Source organism: Globicephala melas, chromosome 4 (genome assembly GCF_963455315.2).
Source record: "Globicephala melas chromosome 4, mGloMel1.2, whole genome shotgun sequence".
NCBI classification, from domain to species: domain Eukaryota; kingdom Metazoa; phylum Chordata; class Mammalia; order Artiodactyla; family Delphinidae; genus Globicephala; species Globicephala melas.
This window is the reverse complement of record NC_083317.1, coordinates 69,261,598-69,276,519: the sequence shown is the minus strand read 5'-3', so window position 1 is coordinate 69,276,519 and position 14,922 is coordinate 69,261,598. Positions and strand designations below refer to the sequence as shown.

Here is a 14,922-nt window from a genome sequence, read left to right as displayed (position 1 = left end):
CACTAACCAGAACTGGGCAACATAAATCAACACCCAACCCCCCAAAGCCTGGAAATAAGGGGCCCTACACAGTCAGAAGCTGCTAGTCTAAAGCCTCACATTAAAGAAAACCCTAGAAACACTGTTTATGAGAGACCATAAACTTTCCAAATACAGCCATACATGGTGAAGAAATAGGCATGGAAGAACGCACCATTCTGGCAACCAACGTTGGCTGTCCAAGGGGACAGTTCAATCAGTCAAGCCATAAATTCATCAACCTGACATTTCTAAGAATGCCTGACATTTTTACATGCACTAACACAATAAATTTCCCCCCAATTCCATAACATAGGTATTATTATTAACATCCCCATTTTTCAGATTAACAAACTGAGGGTCATTTTGAGGGTAAATCATTTATTCAAGGGCACCGAGAAAGTAATGAAGCCAAAACTTGAACCTAAGTTTGCAACTCATGGATTCAAGCATTTTCTAAAAAAAAAAAACCAAATTATTATTAATGTAGCTTATACATTAACATCTAGTTTCTTTTTACAATTAGCATCATATGTTGGTTTGAATCTTGTTTTAATTTATGTAAGTATAAATTATCTCTAAGCTCTAACAACTCTTAATTGGACTTTTCTCAACTCCTGGTTATTATACACCACATGTTCCTGTCTTTCCTAATATGTCTGTCAGACAGTGAGAATTAACTGTCTTGGTAAAGAAAATTAACATTTAAGGGGCATTTTCTTCATTCCAGGCACTGGGATAAGTATTTCGCTTACAGTCTTTCTCTACAGCAACCCTCTGAGTTGGTGCTACTGCTGTCATTATCATTTCCTTTTACAATGAAGGAGGCACAGAAAGGTTAAGTAACTTGCCTAAGTTCACACAGGTAAGGGGGATTCACACCTGGTCCCCTTCTCCTTCCCTTGGTCTATGATCTCCACCAGTAACAAGTTCTGGCTCTCTTCCTAACACTCTCATCTCAAGTCTGGGCTCCCACTGGCCTGTTCTCAGTGCTAGTGAGAGACCGCTTTTCAAATGTGCTGGTTTGGCTTCCTCCATCTTTGATTTCTCCCTGATAACAGCGCTGGTTCACCTGCTATGTGTATAGTGCTCTGCTTCCACCTGATATTGACCTCCTGGCACACCTACGACTATTCAAGGTGAAGATGAGTACACCTTGGGCTGTGCAGCAGAGCTTCCCCTGGGCCACCTTTTCCATCAGGAATTTGACATCGTTCTTGCGAAAACCTCTTAAAGGAGCCAAAGCTTTTAAAAATAACACTCAACATTGTAAAAAAAAAAAAAGAAAAGAAAGAAAGAAAAGAATCAATTACTCAACCAGGTTAACAGTGGGTTTTCCTTACACCAGAATGTCTAGATTTGCATCACATTACCAGGAGATTTAAATCACATGAATATTCAATGATAAAATGTATTAAGGTCAGATTAACCTGAGGAATAAAATGGACTTTCCCTTCCCTTTCCACTAACTGCAAATTCTGTACTGGCTCTCTCTACAGATAACCACAAAGGCAGCTGTCCTCCGGACAGGTGCTACAGCTCCATGATGCTGAGGGGCATTGTAAGGAGGAAATGAACACTTACAAAGCACCTACTATGCACCAGACATTATGTTACATGTTTTATAGTGTGAATTAACTAAGAATTCCACAACAACCCCAGCAGATAGGTCTCACCACACCCATTTTACAGATGGGGAAACAAGCTTAGATAGGTCACACAAATCAGCCTAAGGTCACAGAGTTGGTGGTGGCAGAGCTGAGATGTGAGCCTGCATCTGTCTGCCCCCAGCCTCTTGCTCAGGGACCATTCTCCTTGCTGAACTGCTCAGGGTTCCATCTAGAACCCTGAAAGATGGGGCTTAACTTGTCTTTGACTACAGTACACAGCTTGATGATCAACCCAACGAGAAATGAGATCCGGATACACACATGCTCCCCAAATGGCCCTGGGCTCCCAATTCCCGGCTGGGTAAAAAATGTCCCCAGAAAAACAGCCTTTTTTTTACTTTCCATGGGTTGGCTTCTCGGCTGTTTCATTCTCTCTTCTCCCTCCTTGCTTTCTGCTCCCTTCTCCACTGCATTTTTCTGTGTGTGTGTGTGTCTGTTTCTATCTCTCTCTCTGTCAGAAATCTCTCTGTGTGTGCATATCTCCCTCTCTCTTACACACACACACACACACACACACACACACACACACACACTCGTATTCATTCTCTCTCTTTCCCCCCCAGGAATACCTCGATCCAGCAGCCGGAGCAAGCGGAGATACCAAAGATACCACTGGTCCCAGAAGCGGTCCGTCATCCCCCCCTGAACTCATCCTTCACAGCCAGTCCCCTCAGCACAGCCTCATCCCACCACCGCCGACTCGAGGAGGCCGGAATTACTTGACGCTGGGCTCGCGCGCGCAGCCTGCTCAAAGCAAATGCCTGCCTGTGAAGACAGCCACCAGTCCTCCCACACAGAGGCTGACTGTGCCGGGAGCCTGTTTCACAGCAACAAAGGAACAAGTGCGGAACACTGCCGCCTTGTGCGGACTGAGCCTGCATGGGCCCAAAGGGAGACCAGAGGTGCGGGGGAGGGCGGCCAGGGAGCACCTTCACAAAGAAGGGAGCAGAGAGGTGGTCTTGGGAATGAAAACCCACAGTCAAGGCCGTATCTTGAATGTCATTCCAGGATCTCCTGCCATCCTGGCTGTCCCTGCCTCCCATGCCAGAGGCCAGTGGCTTCCCTAACAGGACAGGGGTGGGAAGCCAGGAGCTCAGCCACCCTGGACTCCGAGGCCAGACCAAAAGAGCCGGAGCCTCACTGCCTTGTTCCTCGGGAACCACAGGCACCTCCTTTCCAAGGGTGCAGGACCCACGTGACCAGAAAAGGGCCACAGACCCTATCTCCCTTCGTGGACCCTCTGCTGTCGTGGAGACAGCATGGGCTCTGGAGTCACATGGTCATGGATTCAAATCCTGCTACCACTGAATAGCTGCCTGGCCTTGATCAAGTTACTTCAACCCCAGCCGCCTCCTCTGAAAGCTAGAGAGAACAGCATTTGCTTCATCAAGCTATTGTGAGGCTCCCAGGATAGGAAGGACCTAACATTTCTGGTCCAGCACTCGGTGAATGGCGGTGCTCAAGTGCTCGTTCCCCCTTCCCCTCCAACTCCTCATCCTCTCACCAGATTTCCAGCTCCCACACCTCCTTACATCCCATGCTTTCCTACCTCTGTGCATGTGCTCCTTTCTCCCTGCCCATAGCATGGCCACCCTACGCCCCCACTTCATCGTGGCCAAATCCTCCTATTTTTCCACAGAATCAGGTAGCCTTCCCTCGTCTTTCTCCCCCTCTACGCTGCATTTCACTCCCTCCTTTGTGTAAGGCCTCCTCTGTACAGGACTGCTCCCTTACTTGACCACAAACTCCATGAAGACAGGATCTGCTCTGTGATCTTCGTTACATCCCCTGAAGCATCTTGAACTTTGCAAGTGCTTGAGTATTTACTAACTGAATGAGTGAAGAGGCAAATGGCACGTGCACCCCACACGGTTTCATGTTTAAGTCAGGAAGAGGAGTGGACTGCAAGGACCTCAGTTCCTGGGCACCACATAAGGCCTGTAGAAGGATGACAGGGCACCCTGGCCTTGCCTTGCTGGGAACCCATTTTACATGGTGCTGGCCACCCGCATGGTGAGCCTGTGTCCCCAGGTGACCAGAAGTCCTGCTCAAACAAGGGAACTCCGAGGGGACCCCCAGGTCTGGAACAACTCTGGACTCCAAGCCTAAAAACTACCCAGCAGCCACGTGCATATTCATCACCGCTTTTGTTTCAGCCCAGGCCATGCCAGCAACGCCCTCTCACTGTCCTAATGGAAACGCTGGCACCCCAGGCTTCCTGGTCTCCAACAGCAGCGGGCAGGAGCAGGCCTCCTCAGCGTCAGCTCTTCCTGGGAGCTTAGGCTTCCAGGATGACACAGGCTGCAGATTCTGACAGATGCAGACTGAAAAGGAGGCACGTCCTGGGGCAGGAGCTAGGTGGGGGAGGGAGAAAGCCAGCAGAGCCACAGTCTCCACAAGCCTGGCCCTGCCCCTGCTCCACCGCTGCCCCGTGGTTCCTTCTGGAAGGGCAGCATTGGGACTGAGCACACACCGCTTCCCAGAAGCTACCTCGCAGGCTCTGGTGGTATTATTTTACTATTACCTTAAATGGACAAGACTCCAGTGTGTAGTTAACACAAGAATGCACGCCCCTCCTCCTCTCTCTCCACAGAGAAGTGCACTGACCCTCAGCTTCCCCCCTCCTTCATGAATAACAGGCTCCATCATTCAGGTGTGCAGTACGTTTTAGCTCACACAGTACTTCCACACCCATCATCTCCCTTGGCCCCCCGAGCCACCCTGCAAGGGCTGTAGGATGGGACTCACGTTCTCCAGTCTACAGAAGGGAAAGTCCATGCTCCAAGAGGTTAAATCACTTGCTTACCTAGAAGGTGGCTGGGCTGCGGAAGGAATGTGTGCCATCTGTCTCCTCCCGAAGAGTTTCTGGGGCTCTGGATTGTTCCCTGGGGACCTGTGAGGTCTTTCATAGAGAGGCGGAAGCCCTCACAGTAGGGCAGGACGCCCAGGGCAGGGCTGACATGCCACCAGCACAGGCTCAGCAGAGGGCCTGCGTGTGGCCTCTTCCTGAGTGACAGCCTTTCATCTTTTTCTTTGGCCCTGGCTTGTGGCTGCCCAGGGAGAGCATCTCCAAATAAAAATGCCAAAGATGGTTCTGTCTAACCCAACTTGGGAGAAATCTGAGATGTGAGGGATGCACACATGGCTCCCACCATGAGGAGACCTAGACGGAGATGGGCTTTGGAAAGAGCCTCTGTCTGTGAGGCAGAAAGTCCTAGTGACTGTGTGGATGCCGTGTCAACTCTGATGGGGCTAATTCTACTATTCCACACCCCATTCTTGGGTCTGGAGAAGGAAGCTGGCCCTGTTCCCCTCCTCCTAGTAATCAAGTGCCAAACATTCCACACAGCCTCATGTTCAAGGAAAGAGAATAAAGATGTTAAAGAACAACACGGATGCAAGAACTTCCCCCACAAACTGTGAACCTAAGACCATAAGCATCAGCTGTGGGGTCGGGGCCAGGATGAACCCATTCAGCCAGCAGCTGTACTAAAGATTGGCTTCAACCCATCGAGCTGGGCTCCTGGGAGCTCCCCAGCCCACCAATGCTCATTTCTCCAACTCCCACAGAGCCTCGTAAGCCATGCTTTCAATCCAGCCCCTCCAGAAGTTGAATAAAATGTTCCAAGAGATTGTCAGAGCTGTCATTTACCTGGAGTGCAGTTAGAATGGACGGGACACCGGCCAGGAGGGGCCTTTATTAGGTTTTTGTCGTTGTTGTCATTTTGTCTTAAACAATACTCCTGCAGCAGCTCCTTCTTTCACCATGGTCAAAGCAAGCACGGTCATTCCCATTGGTATGGTTCCTCCAACCCACCTGGCTGGCTACAGGGACCTGTTCTCAGGAACAAGGAGCATCTCCAGGCCAGCAACAGCCCGTCCATTCCAGAGGGCTGATGCCCACCTGGATGATCACCGGTTACTCGGTGTCACAACATAGATGTGTTCCCTTCTCTTCGCTGTTCCTTCTTCTTACTTGGCACTGTTCTTTCTCCCTCTCTCCGCCCGCCCCAACGTGGAAACACTGTGTTCCCGATCAGATAAAGCCAGCACAAGTGTATGGCGCAGAAGGCAAGCAGCACAGAGGGAGGAGAGAAGCAATCATGTTCCCGCAGAGGCACTGGCCAGCTTCTCGGACACACAGGGCTACCTGACCAGGGAAGGCCACAAGGGAGGCGGTACAGTTGCTAGTCTGCATAGCGGAGGGAAGACTATCCCTGTCCCTCGCTGCCCCGCCCATGCAAGTGGGCTCCACCAGGCTGCCATTGTGGCCTACAAGCTGTGCTTCAGTTGCAACATGTATCACACTCCAGCAGACAACAGCCTCAGCCACCTCCCACACCACTTCTGCCCCTTGGCGATTAGCACCCAAGTGGTGAAGTGCAGCCCTGTGGCAACATAGTCTCAGTGACGCCACCCATGGATGGGATGGACACTGGCCAGTCTCTCCTGTGAAAGCCTGGTGTCCCCAGGTGAACAGGCTCCCTAGGTCCACACCTGAGGCCAGCACCTAAGACAGGTATCACCTGTCACTCTGAAATTCAAGTCCACTTCTCCCAAGAGGCCTTTTCCAGCTAACCTCGTTCATCTTCTATCTCAGAGGTTCTCAAAGTTTAATGGGCAGCAGAATAAACTTAGAGGGTTGGTTATCCATGCAGATAACTGGGCCTCACTCCCCAAGGCCTGCATTTTTAACAAGTTCCCCAGAGGAGTCTGAAACGGTGATCTATCTGCTTCTGTCCCTGCTCTCCTCTCTTACTTCACTGAACTATTTTGGTTGACTTCTAGAGTGCACCTCATTTCCCACACATCCTAGGAGTCCAGTAGGGAGGAGGATTCTGAGTCCAGAATTAGAAGAGTCTCCTGGAAGGTAAAGGGAGGTCCTGCCTGCCCTCAAGGCCCAATAGAGGGCCCCAGACGGAGAGGCTGAGGAGCTGCCAGCCAGGAGGCTGAGAATCAGGCTCATCTCTCCACAGGCTCCAGAAAGCATTCATCTGTACAGTGGCTTTAAATGTCACCTCAAATATCAGGCCAGGCGGCAGGAGGGGAAGGCGGAAGCTAATTAGCCTGCCTTGTCCTACTTTTGTGTTGCTTTCATCCCTGTTCACCTCTGACCTCCACTGGGATCTTTAACTCTCCCTTGGCGGGGGTAGCCTGGAGATGCCACACGACCCATCACCACACCGGGCTCTAAACCAAATTGCTAAGTGGGGGAAATGCAGTCTCTCTCCGACCCCTCCCCTGAGCATTTATTCCTCGCCCACCCATCGCCAGAACCCCCACTGTTGCCCTGAGTCTCCAACCACAGCACGCCACCCAACACCCCCAGCCTGGGCCCCAAGAGCTAGAGCCTCCCCCTCTTGTCATGCCTTTTCAAAGCTCACCCATCCTGGGCCTGTGAAAAGTATGGTGATAATCTCATCCCCTGTAAGGTTTCCATGATGAGAGCTTAATACTCAGACCCTCAGGGAATATTTACATTTTGGCAAAAATATTGTCTTAGGTCAAAGGAAGGAAAACAAAGACCGAAAACAAAACCAGGCTCATAGATACAGAGAACAGATCAGTGGTTGCCACAGGTGGGCAGTGGAGGGTGTGTGAAGCGGGTCAAATGGTACAAACTTCCAGTTATAAGATACATAAGTCCTGAGGATGTAATGTACAGCATGGTGACTACAGTTAATAACACTGTATTGTACATTTGAAAGTTGCTCAGAGAGTAGATCTTAAAAGTTCTCATCTAAGGAAGAAAAATCCGTAACTATGTATGGTGACAGATGTTAACTAGACTTACTGTGGTGATCATTTAACAATATATACAAATCATTAAGCTGTACACCTGAAACTAATATAGTATTGTATGTCAACTATACATCAATTTTTTTTAAAAAGGGAAATGTAAAAAAAAATAGCATGGCATATTTATACCATCACCAGGAGTGCTAAGTTAACATTTTATTTTGAGGATTTTTGTGCACACACACACACACACACACACACACACATATATATTCTTAAGTCAAAGAGCTTAATTTGTGCAAATTATGATCTGGAATGACAAGTAAATTTATTCAACCATTAAAAAAAAAGGAAGGGGAGCAGAAGTCCTGGCCTCAGATGAGCAGTGGGGGTGGGGCATGCTGGGGGCAAGATGGAGGGTCCATGACTCTCTTCCTTAAGCTCCATGGGCGCTTGCCTGTCAGCTGACCTGCTGAAGGCAACTCAAGGGACCTGTTGCCTCCTCTGCCTTCCTTGCTCGCTCCCCTGATCTCCCACTTCCTACCCAGAACATGGCTGGCTGCCCTCTCCAAATACCTAAATTGAAAGTAGCTCGTCTTGAAGACAAAAAAAAACAATAAATAGTTAGAGCAGACAACTCAGCACCTGACCAAAGAGGCCCAGCAATCCAGAGAGCTCATTATTGCCTCCTCTGTTTCCCTCACAGCCAGTGAGGGGCGTTTCCCTCTTGCCTCTACTAACAGCAGTTTCTTCACCCATCAAAGGAGGCGGTGTGCCCCAGTGACCTAAGGGCCATCAAGTCTGGGGGCCGTTCACTCCTCTGAGGTTTGGCTTCTCTTAACTGTTCCTCCCATCTCTCAATTCCCACAGTGCACCAACTTAGAATCAGGAAAACTTAAGTTGTCAGTCACCACAGCTGAAACCTCATGCCTCATTCAGCCTGTGGGGAGCCCTACTGTGAAGCATTCCCTCCCTTCTCTCTTCATCCCACACCTTCTCCATCTCCTCCAACAGCTTTTCTAAACAGCCCCCCTCAGCACACCTGCCCAGGAAAATCAGGCACCAGACCACTCTGACTGCACTTGATAATAATGAATGTGAAGTTCAACAGGATCAAAAAGAGCCCACCGGGCTTCCCTGGTGGCGCAGTGGTTGAGAGTCCGCCTGCCGATGCAGGGGACACGGGATCGTGCCCCGATCCGGGAAGATCCCACATGCCGCGGAGCGGCTGGGCCCGTGAGCCATGGCTGCTGAGCCTGCGCGTCCGGAGCTTGTGCTCCACAACGGGAGAGGCCACAGCAGTGAGAGGCCCGCCAAAAAAAAAAAAAAAAAGCCCACTGTACCATCAAAGAAATACTAAATTTTGACTAGCATATATCTAGAACGAAACTATTTTTTTCCATAACTGTTGCATTTTTTCATTTTTTGGAAAATGTATAATTTGTGTGTTCCATAAGGCAAACACAATATTTGACTCACCTGAATGCCCTGACACCCACTCTAACACGCACGCACCAGAGTAGCTGCACACTAGCCAATTTGAATTCTCTCTTCCTTGACTCTTATTTTTAAAAAGAAAAGAATCAATTGCCATGATCACTTTACTTTTTGGCAAATGAATTCTGCTTATGGTTCTTAAAAATAATTGATTCCCATAAATTCTATAACTAATCTCTTTATGATCTGTTTATCCAGTTAATCTGAAGCTTTCTAGGTGTCAGGAAAGAGCCTGAGCTAAATAAGACTAACTAGGTTCAAATCCCAAATCTTTTTCTAGCTAACTAACTTGAGGCAAATGACTTAACTTCCCTAAATCTCAGTCTCTTCATCTTTTGGATGAAGATAAGGCTGACCTTACCAAATCAGAACAACCTGCATAAGGAAAAAACAAAATAACATATAAAATACTAAGCACTGTACCTTACCTAACAGAGCAGGCACTTCATAAAGTTAGCGCATTCTCCTACAATAGAAAACAAACTCATGCCAGGTTGAAATTCTCAATCCATGGGATATAAGTGGACAGATAAGCCAATAAAAGAAAAAAAAACAGAGAGGTCAGACAGCAGAAGCAAGAAGAACTACAATCCTGCAGCCTGTGGAACAAAAACCACATTCACAGAAAGTGAGACAAGATGAAAAGGCAGAGGGCCATGTACCAGATGAAGGAACAAGATAAAACCCCAGAAAAATAACTAAATGAAGTGGAGATAGGCAACCTTCCAGAAAAAGAATTCAGAATAATGAGAGTGAAGATGATCCAGGACCTCAGAAAAAGAACGGAGGCAAAGATCGAGAAGATGCAAAAAATGTTTAACAAAGACCTAGAAGAAGTAAAGAACAAACGAACAGAGATGAACAATACAATAACTGAAATGAAAACTACACTAGAAGGAATCAATAGCAGAATAACTGAGGCAGAAGGACGGATAAGTGACCTGGAAGACAGCATGGTGGAATTCACTGCCACAGAACAGAATAAAGAAAAAAGAATGAAAAGAAATGAAGACAGCCTAAGAGACATCTGGGACAACATTAAACGCAACAACATTCACATTATAGGGGTCCCAGAAGGAGAAGAGAGAGAGAAAGGACCCGATAAAATATTTGAAGAGATTATAGTCAACAACTTCCCTAACATGGGAAAAGAAATAGCCACCCAAGTCCAGGAAGTGCAGAGAATCCCATACAGGATAAACCCAAGGAGAAACACGCTGAGACACACAGTAATCAAATTGGTAAAAAATAAAGACAAAGAAAAATTATTGAAAGCAGCAAGGGAAAAATGACAAATAACATACAAGGGAACTCCCATAAGGTTAACAGCTGATTTCTCAGCAGGAACTCCACAAGCCAGAAGGGAGTGGCATGATATACTTAAAGTGATGAAAGGGAAGAACCTACAACCAAGATCACTCTATCCGGCAAGGATCTCATTCGGATTCGATGGAGAAATCAAAAGCTTTACAGACAAGCAACAGCTAAGAGAATTCAGCACCACCAAACCAGCTCTACAACAAATGCTAAAGGAACTTCTCTAAGTGGGAAACACAAGAGAAGAAAAGGACCTATAGAAACAAACCCATAGCAATTAAGAAAATGGTAATAGGAACATACATATCAATAATTACCTTAAACATGAATGGATTAAATGCTCCAACCAAAAGACACAGGCTCACTGAATGGATACAAAAACAAGACCCATATATATGCTGTCTACAAGAGACCCACTTCAGACCTAGGGACACATACAGACTGAAAGTGAGGGGATGGAAAAAGATATTCCATGCCAATGGAAATCAAAAGAAAGCTGGAGTAGCAATACTCATATCAGATAAAATAGACTTTAAAATAAAGAATGTTACAAGAGACAAGGAAGGACACTACATAATGATCAAGGGATCAATCCCAGAAGAAGATATGACAATTATAAATATATATGCTCCCAACATAGGAGCACCTCAATACATAAGGCAACTGCTAACAGCTATAAAAGAGGAAATTGACAGTAACACAATAATAGTGGGGGACTTTAACACCTCACATACACCAATGGACAGATCATCCAAACAGAAAATTAATAAGAAAACACAAGCTTTAAATGACACAATAGACCAGATAGATTTAATTGATATTTATAGTACATTCCATCCAGAAACAGCAGATTACACTTTCTTCTCAAATGTGCACGGAACATTCTCCAGGATAGATCACATCTTGGGTCACAAATCAAGCCTCAGTAAATTTAAGAAAACTGAAATCATATCAAGCCTCTTTTCTGACCACAACACTATGAGATTAGAAATGAATTACAGGGAAAAAAACGTAAAAAACACAAACACATGGAGGCTAAACATTACACTACTAAATAACCAAGAGATCACTGAAGAAATCAAAGAGGAAATCAAAAAATACCTAGAGACAAATGGCAATGAAAACAGGACAATCGAAAACCTATGGGATGCGGCAAAAGCAGTTCTAAGAGGGAAGTTTATAGCTATACAAGCCTACCTCAAGAAACAAAAAAAATCTCAAATAAACAATCTAACCTTACACCTAAAGGAACTAGAGAAAGAAGAACAAACAAAACTCAAAGTTAGCGGAAGAAAAGAAATCATAAAGATCAGAGCAGAAATAAATGAAATAGAAACAAAGAAAACAATAGCAAGGATCAATAAAACTAAAAGCTGGTCCTTTGAGAAGATAAACAAAATTGATCAACCATTAGCCAGACCCATCAAGAAAAAGAGGGAGAGTACTGAAATCAATAAAATTAGAAATGAAAAAGGAAAAGTTACAACAGACACCGCAGAAATACAAAGCATCCTAAGAGACTACTACAAGCAACTCTATGCCAATAAAATGGACAACCTGGAAGAAATGGACAAATTCTTAGAAAGGTATAACCTTCCAAGACTGAACCAGGAAGTAATAGAAAATATGAACAGACCAATCATAAGTAATGAAATTGAAACTGTGATTAAAAATCTTCCAACAAACAAAAGCCCAGGACCAGATGGCTTCACAGGTGAATTCTATCAAACGTTTAGAGAAGAGCTAACACCCATCCTTCTCAAACTCTTCCAAAAAACTGCAGAGGAAGGAACACTCCCAAACTCATTCTATGAGGTCACCATCACCCTGATACCAAGACCAGACAAAGATACTAAAAAAAAGAAAATTACAGAACAATATCACTGATGAATATAGATGCAAAAATCCTCAACAAAATACTAGCACATTATAATCCAACAGCACATTAAAAGGATCATACACCATGATCAAGTGGGATTTATCCCAGGGATGCAAGGATTCTTCAATATACGCAAATCAATCAATGCGATAAACCATATTAACAAATTGAAGAATAAAAACCATATGATCATCTCAACAGATGCAGAAAAAGCTTTTGACAAAATTCAACACCCATTTATGATAAAAACTCTCCAGAAAGTGGGCATAGAGGGAACCTACCTCAACATAATAAAGGCCATATACGACAAACCCACAGCAAACATCATTCTCAATGGTGAAGAAATGAAAGCATTTCCTCTAAGATCAGGAAAAAGACAAGGATGTCCACTCTCACCACTATTATTCAACATAGTTTTGGAAGTCCTAGCCACGGCAATCAGAGAAGAAAAAGAAATAAAAGGAATCCAAATTGGAAAAGAAGAAGTCAAACTGTCACTGTTTGCAGATGACATGATACTATACACAGAGAATCCTAAAGATGCCACCAGAAAACTACTAGGGCTAATCAATGAATTTGGTAAAGTTGCAGGATACAAAATTAATGCACAGAAATCTCTTGCATTCGTATACACTAATGATGAAAAATCTGAAAGAGAGATTAAGGAAACACTCCCATTTACCACTGCAACAAAAAGAATTTAAAAAAAAACAATGTCAGCTTTGCCACTGAGGACAGCTGTAAGCCAAGTGGCCCTTGTGAAGTCCTGAGTTAGGGACAAGTCATGACTCCAAACCCCCCGGCTCTCTACCTGCCCTTCAGGTGGGGACAGATTCCTATATCTTACTTGCCCAACTGCCCTAGCTTATCTGGCTTCCTCCCTCTGCCCTAACACAGGCTGCAAAGTTCCAACAGAGATTCAATTATGAGAAATCCTTTGACTATGCCCACATGAACCATGTGGATGAGCCTGAGTACTGAGGAGATGGAAAACTTTACGGAGTTCCCTGATGGAGTTTCCAGGTAGTAAACGCCAATGATTTGGCTTCCCTAAAAGTCCATCAACCCTGGGACTTCCCTTCCCTGGTGGTGCCGTGATTAAGAATCCACCTGCCAATGCAGGGGACACAAGTTCGATCCCTGGTCTGGGAAGATCCCACATGCCACGGAGCAACTAAGCCCATGCGCCACAACTACTGAGCCTGCACTCTAGAGCCCACAAGCCACAACTACTGACCCCATGTGCCGCAACTACTGAAGCCCGCGTGCCTAGAGCCCGTGTTCAGCAACAAAAGAAGCCACCGCAATGAGAAGCTCGCACACCGCAGTGTAGTCCCCACTTGCCACAACTAGAGAAAGCTCGCACGCAGCATTGAAGACCCAACGCAGCCAAAAAATAATTAATTAATTAAAAAAAAGAAAGTCCATCAGTCTTGGCCTCAAAGCATGCACACAGGAAAGCCTAGTTAAAGACATCCATGTAAAAAAGCCAACTATAAAACTCCAAGAAGAAAAACTTTTACAGTCTTAGGGTGGGAAGGTTTTCCTAAGCGAGACACAAAGCTCAACATACGCATTTTTTTTTAATCTCTGGAGGGATATACAAGTCACCTCAGGAGAACAGGGGATGGACAACAGTATTGAAAAGGAATACTTTTCACTGGATTTTTTTTTTTTTACACCTTTTGAATTTTGACCCTTGCACTGTACTCCCGTTGCGGAGCACAGGCTCCGGACGCGCAGGCTCAGCGGCCATGGCTCACGGGCCCAGCCGCTCCGCGGCATGTGGGACCCTCCCAGACTGGGGCACGAACCCGTGTCCCCTGCATCGGCAGGCAGACTCTCAACCACTGCACCACCAGGGAAGCCCTGTACTTAACTTTTTAAAGGACATTTTAAGATGATGCAGTCAAGAATAAATAAAACCGTTCTTTGAGTCTAGCTGCCATGATGTGAGAAGCCCAAACCACATGGAAAAACCACATTAAGGAGAACCAAGGACCCATACTGAGCAGCCCAGCTAGTCCCAGCCCCACCCACACCAACTGCCGTCCATGTAAGTGAGGCCACTTTGTAGCTTCCAGCCTTCCCAGCAGACACCACATGAAACAGAAGTATCTGCTTGCTCGACCCTCACGATCATAAGAAATGGTAAATTGTGGCTGTAAGCCACTACGACCGGGGGTGGTCTGTCACAGCGTAAAGAAAACTGAAACAGGGAGTCATTGGTAAATGGAGAGACGTTAAAGCCACAAGACTGGATGAGATCACAAGGGAGTATTGAAAAGGACTGTACTTCATTTCGTCTAGAAGACAGAAGCATGTCTATGAAGACAGTGTTGTCACAGGGGTGTCTAATTAACATGCTTGCTTGAATTTTAAAAAGAAGTCAGATTTTCTCTGACAGGAAGTAAATATGTCTGATTTGGCTGCTTTCTTTGACAATGAGAGCTGCCTTTTCCAATTCATTAAATTTCCAGCTCCAAGATTTTTAAGAAAATGTATTTAAAGCCTGTATACGATATACAACACTCTAGAACATATTTTATTTGCAACCACTTAAACTTATGGTAAAAAAAAATGTTTAATGTCAACTTAGATGTGTGAGGGGAGTATATAGTTCTCAATATGCTTTTAGGGCATACATAAACAAAAAAGTCTGAAACCTACTGAGCTGTGTATGGCATACCCACATAATGGAATATTATGCAGCTGTTAAAAATAATAAGGTTTTCTGCAAATAGATATGAAAAGACCTTCCAAGCATACTGTTGGGTTAAAAATGCAAGGCACAGAACAATA

The 14,922-nt window shown here is 45.6% G+C and overlaps 1 protein-coding gene across 20 annotated transcripts in view; it reads right to left on the bottom strand.

Annotated features, from left to right (window-relative positions):
* KALRN (kalirin RhoGEF kinase) overlaps positions 1-14,922 on the bottom strand; it is a 646,553-nt gene that overhangs the window by 578,579 nt on the left and 53,052 nt on the right. For 2 of the 20 annotated variants that reach the window (XM_060298166.1, XM_060298168.1), the window contains exon 1: positions 2,258-2,416. The exons of 16 other annotated variants lie outside the window; for them this stretch is intronic. In XM_060298166.1, the coding sequence (XP_060154149.1) occupies positions 2,258-2,324 (67 nt within the window). In that variant the 5' untranslated portion in view covers positions 2,325-2,416. Of the gene's footprint in view, positions 1-2,257; positions 2,417-14,922 lie in introns of those variants that run through there. 2 more of the 20 variants (XM_060298178.1, XM_060298179.1) reach the window with 1 other exon arrangement.